General features: G+C 41.6%; 1 protein-coding gene across 1 annotated transcript in view; it reads left to right on the forward strand.

Moving 5' to 3' along the window:
- cpxm2 (carboxypeptidase X (M14 family), member 2) overlaps positions 1-12,275 on the forward strand; it is a 70,883-nt gene that overhangs the window by 3,276 nt on the left and 55,332 nt on the right. Inside the window, exon 2 of the mRNA XM_061931750.2 lies at positions 7,616-7,717. Within this exon, the coding sequence (XP_061787734.1) occupies positions 7,616-7,717 (102 nt within the window). The remainder of the gene's footprint in view (positions 1-7,615; positions 7,718-12,275) is intronic.

Genomic DNA, 12,275 nt, shown 5'->3' on the forward strand with positions numbered 1-12,275 from the left:
GCTTGTCTGATCGCACCCCTGTGCCATAATCAGCTGGAAAAATGTACAAATACATGAAATTAAAAGAAAGTAAGAAACAACTGAACCCAACATGAGCAAACTCTTGGCAACAAAGGCGAGGAAAAAAAACTTGTCCTGACCTTCACCCCATGGAAGTTGAGCTACAGGTGGGACCCGAATCTGGTCCCGGGGCATTGCATGGTAGATGCCCACTGGTCCTCACGAGGATGGGTTAAATGCAAAAACGAATTTTACTCTGTATGTGATTATAAATATAAAGTATCAGGGTTAGGGACTGGTTTAGGATTGTGTTTTGGACTATGGACTCATTGTATCCCTTTGGGTGGAGTTTTTTCTTGCCCTGATGTGGGATCTGAGCCGAGGATGTCGTTGTGGCTTGTGCAGCCCTTTGAGACACTTGTGATTAGGGGATGTATAAATAAACTTTGATTGATGAGTTCTGGCTATGGTTTACAGTTTTGGTTTAAGGCTACAGCGAGGGCTTTGGTGTTTTCTAGAATCTAGGTAAGGGTACGTACTCAGGTTTTGTTTTTGGTTAGCGCTATGGTCCGGGTTTTGTATCGACATACGCCCATGTTTAGTCTTCAGGATCAGGATTACCGCCAGAACTAGGGTTTTTTTGTTAGTGCAAATGTTCCCTACAAAATACACACACACACACACACACACACACACAGACACACACACACACACACACACACCTTGTAGCGTCCCGGAAGAGTTAGTGCTGCAAAGGATTCTGGGTATTTGTTCTGTTGTGTTTATGTTGTGTTACGGTGCGGATGTTCTCTTGAAATATGTTTGTCATTCTTGTTTGGTGTGGGTTCACAGTAAGGCGTATATTTCTAACAGTGTTAAAGTTGTTTATACGGCCACCTTCAGTGTAACCTGCATCGCTGTTGATCAAGTATGCATTGCATTCAATTGTGTGTGCGTGTAGAAGCCGCACATGTGACTGGGCCAGCACTCGTTGGACTGGATGAAAAGCGGACGTGACGATTTTTCGGGAGGGGCACTGAAATTTGGGAGTCTCTCGGGAGGGTTGGTAAGTATGAGAATTAGCGGTGAATGCGGTGTTACCAAATTTGGCCCGCGGGCCAGAGTTTGACACCCATGATTTAGATTGTTGATGGTGACAGAAACCGATGTCAAACGCAGCACGTCACACCTTCGCCTTGTTTTATCACGAGCTGACACTAGTGAGCCGAAAGAAAGGCTTCATGATAAACAGTTTGGTGGTTTACAGTCAAAGGACACAGAAGCTGTAGCGGTTACGCCGTTTTTTTTTTCTTAAAGTGACACCGACACACCGGGGCATCGAGGGGACACGATACCACTCCTTGTGTTTCATAATGCATCAATGAGTTCAGGTTAAAATTCGGGTTATTACGATTTTACCAAAAAGCTTTTAGGTCTAATCATATTGCCCAGACGCTTGACAACGTAATTGAGGGAATTTTGAGACTCGGTCTCCTCTGGGACTTGAGAGGACACTTTGGATCAATTGACAGCATGATGGATGTGCTGGGGAGAAACAAATCAACAACAAGGTCCGCCTCACTCCACGCCGTACACATCTATCAGAGCCTTGTGGTTCCTGCACAAGTTAACAAGTCGGCATCCAACTTCTCCACACGTTCACCAGTGGAGAACGTACGAAAAGCTTGATTTTTATTTTTAAAAACATGCATGAATGAACAGTTATTTCATTGACTTGTGCTACTGCTTGGACCCAACACACGGTAGCAGATCGGGAGACACTTACTGGGGTCGGCTAATGTAGAGCAGCTGTGTACAGCCGCTTAGCTCACGTGTCACCTGTCTGCTTCTTCCATCTCCCACTACTCTGCCTTGTAAATGTCCATCTTGGACATACTTACACTTCTTCTCGCTTCCTGTTCGTAAAAATCTACTCTGACATACCCTGGAAACAGTCGAGGTCAAAAGTTGACATGCACTTGTGAAGAACATCATGTCATGGCTGTCTTGAGTTTCCAATCATTTCTACAACTCGTATTTCTTTGTGATTGGAGCACATACTTGTTGGTCACAAAAAAACATTCATGAAGTTTGCTTCTTTTATGAATTTATTATGGCTCTACTGAAAATGATTGTTTCATCGGACAAAGGTAAGACCTTCTGGAGGAAAGTTCTGTGGTCAGATGAAACAAAAATGGAGCTGTTTGGCACCAATACCCAGCAATATGTTTGGAGGAGAAAAGGTGAGGTCTTTAATCCCAGGAACATCATGCCTACCGTTAAGCATGGTGGTGGTAGTATTATGCTCTGGGCCTGTTTTGCTGCCAATGGAACTGGTGCTTTACAGAGAGTAAATGGGACAATGAAAAAGGAGGATTACCTCCAAATTCTTCAGGAAAACCTAAAATAATCAGCCCGTAGGTTGGGTTTTGGGCGCAGTTGGGTGTTCCAACAGGACAATGACCCCCAAACACACCTCAAAAGTGGTAAAGGAATGGATAAATCAGGCTAGAATGAAGGTTTTAGAATGGCCTTTCCAAAGTCCTGACTTAAAGGTGTGGACAATGCTGAAGAAACAAGTCCATGTCAGAAAATCAACACATTTAGCTGAACTGCACCAATTTTCAAAAATTCAAGCAGAAGCTTGTGGATGGCTAGCAAAAGCGCCTTATTGCAGGTAAACTTGCCAAGGGACATGTAAGCAAATATTAACATTGCTGTATGTATACTTTTGACCACATCACATTTTCAGTAGAGCCATAATAAATTCATAAAAGAAGCAAACTTCATGAATGTTTTTTGTGACCAATCACAAAAAAATAAGAGTTGTAGAAATGATTGGAAACTCAAGACAGCCATGACATGATGTTCTTCACAAGTGTATGTCAACTTTTGACCACGACTGTACATTTGCAGGGCTCTAAGACATCGTCTATTCCCTTTCTTTCAGATATCCCATATTCTGATACTGTGTAGCACTTCATTCCTGATACCGATATTTACTATATCTGAAGGCGAAACTTGGAAATAATTCGAGATTTTAGGACATTGGGGTTTGTTGATATCATCACTTAACTGATCATACTCAGTATTGCCCTTTCCATTGGGCAAAAGTCATGGAATTCTTTATCTGATATCATCATCTGCAGAAAACTGATACAGTTATGATCTGATATCTCATTTTTATGCCAATGTCTACTTTTCAGGCTACCGTCAAAGACAATTTTTCCACGATATTTTGAAGTGGTGCCTCCTATGGGTTGTAATCAGAATTGTTGGATTTGGATGGGTAACTTTCCCATTTGAATCTATTTGGTACCAATTTCTAGTACTCGGAAGCCGATTTTGGTAATGATTTTCAGTACTTTTGTGTCATATAAATGTTAATTTATTTAGTCATAATTAATGTTGTTATAATTTAACAATGAGCTAATAATGATAACTGTGATTTCCAGTTGTTATATCTTGGTTTCTTTCACCTTGAGTCTCATTTGCAAGTATGCATCTATTTCAGTTGGTCCACGGTCTCTTGCCATAGTCAAGAAGTAGTCTTTGCCATTAAGTTGAATGTGCTTTTGTTGGGGCCCTACAAAGTGTTTATACTGTAAGTATTGTACTTATTATTATTATTTCCCCTAGAGGGGGGGGTTACCCACATATGCGGTCCTCTCCAAGGTTTCTCATAGTCATTCACATCGACGTCCCACTGGGGTGAGTTTTTCCTTGCCCTTATGTGGGCTTTGTACCGAGGATGTTGTTGTGGCTTGTGCAGCCCTTTGAGACACTTGTGATTTAGGGCTATATAAATAAACATTCATTGATTGATTGATTGATATTACACTCCATCTGTTTGATTGTAACGTGTATCGTAGTTGTAGTTGTCATTACTAAATTTGGAGGTGTGGATATCGCCATGTAAAATTGCTGATGCTAATCAGTAGCATGTATATGGCATATCCACTGTAAATTAGCATCGAGCTAGCAACATTTGAAAAGTGAAGCCTAATGTCAGGTTCAATCACTGATGACATCTATTAAACGAGACAAGAAGCAAGGAATTAAACAGAGACAGAATTAAATTTGGCTCAATTGAGGAGAGCGCGTCTGGGCTGTACTCTTGTACAGTCTCCCAGCACGCTCTGGCGAAAGATTTTATTTGGACTTTCCCTGATTACATGGCAACAGCTGTTTCTAAGGGACGTGGGTCGTAAACAGCCATCGCCTTTGGTTACAGAACAGTTCAAAGAAAAGGTCGTAAAAGAGTTCACAGAAAAGGTCCAAAAACAGTTCACAGAAAAGGTCGCCTGGAGGGGAGTCTGGTCCTGCTTCCTCTCTGCTTTTGTAGTTCTTGAGTCAAGAACTACAAAAATGTATTGATTACAATACATGAAAGAAACAGAACACCTTCATGTTGCTTCCCATCCTACACAGTTGAGTTTTACAAGCCTTCTGCTTAGTGGGTTCAAAGACAGCTTTTGTCCTCTCGCCGGGAACTCATTGAAACACAAAGTTTTGTAATAACTTAGATACAATGTAATACACATGTCTACAACATTTTGATATCAGCCAAAATAACATCCATCCATCCATCCATCTTTTTCCGCTTATCCGAGGTCGGGTCGCGGGGGCAGCAGCCTAAGCAGGGAAGCCCAGACTTTCCTCTCCCCAGCCACTTCGTCCAGCTCCTCCCGGGGGATCCCGAGGCGTTCCCAGGCCAGCCGGGAGACATAGTCTACCCAACGTGTCCTGGGTCTTGTCGGAGGCAGATATTTACATATATCCGAATTTAAGTGTTACTTCTTTTTATTTTCATCATCATATTACATAAGAGCTAGTGTTTTTCTTCCAATTGTGGTCTTTTGGTTGTCTGCAAAACTGTGTGCTTAACCTTGAATGAGGAATGTTAGAAAGAGAGATAATGGACATTTGTTTTGGCTAGAGAGACATGACTGCCAGGGACTTAAGAGGGGAGAAGGTTTTTCGGGGGGCAGACCATCTTGGCGGCGCGATAGAATGTTCTATGCTGGACTGGTCTCAATGTATATATATATATATGCAAAGCTTTGCAAATATATTACAAAAGACCTATTCTGTCTCTGGTGGTTTTTCTACTCAGCTTTAAGTGTCGTAAAGAGCTTGGGAGCGACTTGTGACTTGAATTCCCTGGGAGGAACAACTGGTCCAAAACGCAACAGTCTTCCCCCGTGGCCTCCTACCGGCCGGACGTGCCCTAAACACCTCCCTAGGTTGGCATCCTGACCAGATGCCCGAACCACCTCATCTGGCTCCTCCCGATATGGAGGAGCCAGCTCCCCCCGGATATCAGAGCTTCTCACCCTATCTCTAAGGGAGAGCCTCGCCACCCGGCGGAGGAAACTCATTTGGGCCGCTTGTACCCGTGATCTCGTCCTTTCAATCATAACCCAAAGCTCATGACCATAGGTGAGGATGGGAACGTAGATCGACCGGTAAATTGAGAGCTTTGCCTTCCGGCTCAGCTTCTTCTTCACCACAACGGATCGATACAGCGTCCGCATTACTGAAGACGCCGCACCGATCCGCCTGTCGATCTCACCATCCACTCTTCCCTCACTCATGAACAAGGAAGTCCACATTTCAAATTGTTTTTGGAAATATTCGACATCGTGTCATCCGGACCAAAGGGGAAAAGCCAGCATCTGTGATGGTATGGGGGTGCATTAGTGCCCAAGGCATGGGTAACTTACACATCTGTGAAGGCACCATTAATGCTGAAAGGTACATACAGCTTTTGGAACAACATATGCTACCATCTAAGCGCCGTCTTTTTCATGGACGCCCCTGCTTATTTCAGCAAGGCAATGCCAAGCCACATTCAGCACGTGTTACAACAGCGTGGCTTCGTAAAAAAAAGAGTGCAGGTACTTTCCTGGCCCGCCTGCAGTCCAGACCTGTCTCCCATCAAAAATGTGTGGCACATTATGAAGCGTAAAATACAACAGCGGATTTGCATTCAGCTAAACACTTTTTTTTTATATAGAGTGGATTGAGCTGTGTGAGAAATTTCAAGTCGACCAGACATATGAGGTTTTTAATAACGTTTACATGAAAAAAACGTCTGGCTTAGGCTGCTGTCCCCGCGACCCGACCTTGGATAAGCGGAAAAAGATGGATGGATGGATGGATGTTATTTTGGCTGATATCAAAATGTTGTAGACATGTGTATTACATGTAGAAATGGGTACCAAATAACTTGACACTACCGCTTGCACATAAAATCAAACCGTACGATATTTCAACACCTTTGTTGCACATGACATCATGTACGGTTGTTATCGGCTCAAACACTTGGCGGTCAAACATGCATACTCGTAGCGGACTGTCTCTAGGTAATGTTGCCAACAAAAAAAAGCATGCTTGAGTTAGGTGTCAGAATAATTGTATCAAAGTTATCACAAAACTTTGTGTTTCATTGAGTTTCCGGCGAGAGGACAAAAGCTGTCTTTGAACCTACTAAGCAGAAGGCTTGTAAAACTCAACTGTGTAGGATGGGAAGCAACATGAAGGTGTTCTGTTTCTTTCATGTATTGTAATCAATACATTTTTGTAGTTCTTGACCCAAGAACTACAAAAGCGGAGAGGAAGCAGGACCAGACCCCCCTCCAGGCGACCTTTTCTGTGAACTGTTTTTCGACCTTTTCTGTGAACTCTTTTACGACCTTTTCTTTGAACTGTTCTGTAACCAAAGGCGATGGCTGTTTACGACCCACGTCCCTTAGAAACAGCTGTTGCCATGTAATCAGGGAAAGTCCAAATAAAATCTTTCGCCAGAGCGTGCTGGGAGACTGTACAAGAGTACAGCCCAGACGCGCTCTCCTCAATTGAGCCAAATTGTATTCTCTCTCTGTTTAATTCCTTGCTTCTTGTCTCGTTTAATAGATGTCATCAGTGATTGAACCTGACATTAGGCTTCACTTTTCAAATGTTGCTAGCTCGATGCTAATTTACTACAGTGGATATGCCATATACATGCTACTGATTAGCATCAGCAATGTTACATGGCGATATCCACACCTCCAAATTTAGTAATGACAACTACAACTACGATACACGTGTGCATGTTTTGACAAATTTGCTTCTTTTTTTTTTTGTGGGCAGCACTTCAGGAGTAGAAGAGTGAGCTTACAGAAAATGCATACTGTCATGTGAAAAAAATATTGCACTTGGTCTTGTGTCATCCGATGAAAACTTTCTGAATGCACGTTTGGCGGTTGCTTATGAGGACCTGATGCTTCCCCCGTGACTGAGTCAGTTAAAGACTTTCAGATGTGCGACGGATTGTTATCACATGCCGTGGAGTCCAAAAAAAAAAATCCATCTTCAGTGGAATGTGGCTCCCCATGTTTTATTTTTTTCAATACAGCAGCTATCCCAATCATTACCAATCATTACCCGGGTAGACATTGACTTTCCACTCAAAGTCAAACCCGTAGTGGTAAAACAGGTAGGAGGGTTCAAATTCACCACCTAAAAAAACTTCCTCTACTCAAGTTGATTGCTTTTCCTTTTCTGCGTGACCGAAAAACCTGCGCTCTTAAACATCAACCGCGACTCAAAATCTACCTTCTTTCCTCAGACAAATCGTCCGGCAAAAAAGCGGAGAACAACAAGAAGGGCAACCAGAAAATCCCGAACGGAAGCTCCGAAGTAGACGGACAGCAGAAGGGGCATAATGATGGTGAGTACGACGTTCCTTGACAAACATCCGGAAGGAACAGAAGTCTCAGGTAATAAATACCATTTGCCAAACCCTGTGGATGGTGATGATGATGACCATACCAGCGCGTTACTAGAATGCGCTGCCCCCTGTTGGCTTTGGGGCGGTATTGCTCGGTTGGTAGAGCGGCCGTGCCAGCAACCATCCTCGTCACTGCCGTTGTGTCCTTGGGCAAGACGCTTTACCCACCTGCTCCCAGTGCCACCCACACTGCTTTAAATGTAACTTAGATATTGGCTTTCACTATGTAAAAGAGATTTGAGTCACTAGAGAAAAGCGCTATATAAATATAATTCACTTCACTTCATGTTCATGCAGGAAACACATCTTGACAACAAAAATAGGCAGCTTGTATTTCCAATTAATACTCTCAATAAGGAACTAATTCATAGACGTAATCAGGTATTGTAGACTTTACAGAAGTAAAAATAACTTTTGCCATTATAAAAGTTTTTATTATTTATACCATACCTATCTTAACCATAGAAGGCCGCCAAAAAAATATTAGTTTCTCAGCTGTGGTCCGTATGCGCCGCAGCAGTACTCAGTTGTAATACACTGTTCCGCCACTTGTGGCAGTAATGACAATGTCAAACAAACAGAAGAAGTCTGGAGCTAAAGTTTCTTAAGCGCACAAATTATAACTAAAAAGTTTTTTTTTTTTTTTTTTTTTAATTTTATTGATAATTTAGTTAAGAAAAATATAAATTTGGTTAATGCATGTACATTTATTTTTTATCAGTTATTTATAAGGCCCTTTTCATAAGTATATTTGGATAGTACTATATTTTTATTTTTATGTATCGCGCAATATTTATTCATAATCACATATTTTAATGACAAATTAATTCATAGACGTAATCAGGTATTGTAGGCTTTATTTATTATTACGGTAGTAAAAATAACTTTTGCTATTATAAAAGTTTTTATTATTTATACCATACCTATCTTAACCATAGGGCCCCCTAGAAGGCAGCCAAAAAAATATCTGTTTCTCAGCTGTGGTCCGTATGGGCCGCAGCAGTACTCAGTTGTAATACACTGTTCCACCACTTGTGGCAGTAATGACAATGTCAAACAAACAGAAGAAGTCTGGAGCTAAAGTTTCTTAAGCGCACAAATTATGACTAAAAAGTTTTTTGTTTTTTTTCATTTTATTGATAATTTAGTTAAGAAACATATAAATTTAGTTAATTTACATTAGTACAACATAATTGCATGTACATTTATTTGTATCAGTTATTTATAAGGCCCTTTTCATAAGTATATTTGGTTAGTACTATATTTTTATTTTTTATGTATGGCGCAATATTTATTCATAAGCACGTCTTTTAATGACAAATTAATTCATAGACGTAATCAGGTATTGTAGGCCTTATCTATTATTACAAAAGTTAAAATTACTTTTGTCATTATAAAAGCTTTTATTATTTATACCATACCTATCTTAACCATAGGGCCCCCTAGAAGGCCGCCAAAAAAATATCTGTTTCTCAGCTGTGGTCCGTATGGGCCGCAGCATTACTCAGTTGTAATACACTTTTCCACCACTTGTGGCAGTAATGACAATGTTAAACAAACAGAAGAAGTCTGGAGTTAAAGTCATAGAGACGTTTCGTAAGCGCACAAATTATGACTAAAGTGGTGAAGTTGTATTTTCATTTTATTGATAGTTTAGTTAAGAAACATATTAATTTAGTTATAATTGCATGTACATTTATTTGTATCAGTTATTTATAAGGCCCTTTTCATAAGTATATCTGGTGAGTACTATATTTTATATATTTCATCCTGAAACAACAACAAGTCCGGAAATGCAACCCGTGAAAAACCGTCCGACCGGAACTCTCTAATAACTAAATTTCCTTGGGTGAATAATGTAAACTCACTACACCGGTATGTTTTAGCGCTTTCATGGCGAGTTTACTGACAGATATAAGTAAGAACTTTACACTACTTTATATTAGAAATGGCAACAGCGGAGGATGAATGTCACATAACAACAAGATAGAGAAAAAAAGAAGCTTATCGACTCCGGTGTCGGCACGGACTACAAAGGCGGACGTGCGCAATTTTTCAGGATTTATGCAGATCCCAAATACAGATCAGCAGGTACCAGAAGGTAAGAAAAGTTGCTTTTGCATAATCTTGCGTAACAAAACGCCAGATAATATGTCTTACCTTATACACACACCATAATAATACTTTAATGTGGGGCTTCAAAGCTTACCAAAGCCATACTAAAACAATTTGATAGGTTTTTGAGCGCCGTGTGTAATGTTCTATATTTTCACTGGAACATTTAAAATGTTGGTGTTGTTTACTTGAGACATACTGCCATCATGGTGCAGCCTACACGTATCTCTTATGTTTGACTGCCATCTACTGGTCATACTTATAATGACACCATGTACCAAATAAAATTGCTTCGAGGTCGGAAAGCTCAACCAAACCTATTCCTTACATTAGGCGCACCGGGTTTTATGTGTGTGGGTTCTCCTGGGACCGACAGAATCCACGGGAGCCCGAAGTCCAGGTTTGAACAAGTCTTTGATTTTTATGTTTATAGCGGGCAATGTCGCCAGCGGCCTCCTTCTCCCTCGTGTGGGTTTTTTCCCTTCTCTCCTCAGCGCTCCCCCTCATGGCCTCGGGCGCTGCTGATAAAGGAGACAGGTGATTACCGTATTTTTCGGAGTATAAGTCGCTCCGGAGTATAAGTCGAACCGGCCGAAAATGCATAATAAAGAAGGAAAAAAACATATATAAGTCGCACTGGAGTATAAGTCGCACCCCCGGCTAAACTATGAAAAAAACTGCGACTTATAGTCCGGAAAATACGGTAGATAACCAGCCCCAGCTGGGCAATCTACTCACCTGTCAGCTGGGCTTCAAAGCCGGGCCATACACACTCCCCTCCACAGGCGCACTGTCGAGTTTTGAGAGAGAAAAAAAAGTATTTTAAGTGCACCTTATAGTTCGGAAAATACTGTACATTTCAAACTGTGTATTTATGACTGTTTTTAGCAATTCTAATGTTCACGTAAATGTTGTGCGGCTTCAAAGCTTACCAAAGCCGTACTAAAACAATTTGATAGGTTTTTGAGCGCCGTGTGTAATGTTCTATATTTTCACTGGAACATTTAAAATGTTGGTGTTGTTTACTTGAGACATATTGCCATCATGGTGCAGCCTACACTTATCTCTTATGTTTGACTGCCATCTACTGGCCACACTTATAATGACACCATGTACCAAATAAAATTGCTTCGAGGTCGGAAAGCTCAACCAAACCATTTCCTTACATTAGGCGCACCGGGTTTTATGTGTGTGGGTTCTCCTGGGACCGACAGAATCCGCGGTAGCCCGGAGTCCAGGTTTGAACAAGTCTTTGATTTTTATGTTTATAGTGGGCAATGTCGCCAGCGGCCTCCTTCTCCCTCGTGTGGGTTTTTTCCCTTCTCTCCTCAGCGCTCCGCCTCATGGCCTCGGGCGCTGCTGATAAAGGAGACAGGTGATTACCGTATTTTTCGGAGTATAAGTCGCTCCGGAGTATAAGTCGAACCGGCCGAAAATGCATAATAAAGAAGGAAAAAAACATATATAAGTCGCACTGGAGTATAAGTCGCACCCCCGGCCAAACTATGAAAAAAACTGCGACTTATAGTCCGAAAAATACGGTAGATAACCAGCCCCAGCTGGGCAATCTACTCACCTGTCAGCTGGGCTTCAAAGCCAGGCCATACACACTCCCCTCCACAGGCGCACTGTCGAGTTTTGAGAAGAAAAAAAAGTATTTTAAGTGCACCTTATAGTTCGGAAAATACTGTACATTTCAAACAGCGTATTTATGACTGTTTTTAGCAATTCTAATGTTCACGTAAATGTTGTGCGGCTTCAAAGCTTACCAAAGCCGTACTAAAACAATTTGATAGGTTTTTGAGCGCCGTGTGTAATGTTCTATATTTTCACTGGAACATTTAAAATGTTGGTGTTGTTTACTTGAGACATATTGCCATCATGGTGCGGCCTACACTTATCTCTTATGTTTGACTGCCATCTACTGGTCACACTTATAATGACACCATGTACCAAATAAAATTGCTTCGAGGTCGGAAAGCTCAACCAAACCATTTCCTTACATTAGGCGCACCGGGTTTTATGTGTGTGGGTTCTCCTGGGACCGACAGAATCCGCGGGAGCCCGGAGTCCAGGTTTGAACAAGTCTTTGATTTTTATGTTTATAGTGGGCAATGTCGCCAGCGGCCTCCTTCTCCCTCGTGTGGGTTTTTTCCCTTCTCTCCTCAGCGCTCCCCCTCATGGCCTCGGGCGCTGCTGATAAAGGAGACAGGTGATTACCGTATTTTTCGGAGTATAAGTCGCTCCGGAGTATAAGTCGAACCGGCCGAAAATGCATAATAAAGAAGGAAAAAAACATATATAAGTCGCACTGGAGTATAAGTCGCACCCCCGGCCAAACTATGAAAAAAACTGCGACTTATAGTCCGAAAAATACGGTAGA

The sequence above is a fragment of the Nerophis lumbriciformis genome, linkage group LG39 (genome assembly GCF_033978685.3).
Source record: "Nerophis lumbriciformis linkage group LG39, RoL_Nlum_v2.1, whole genome shotgun sequence".
In the NCBI taxonomy this organism is placed as follows: domain Eukaryota; kingdom Metazoa; phylum Chordata; class Actinopteri; order Syngnathiformes; family Syngnathidae; genus Nerophis; species Nerophis lumbriciformis.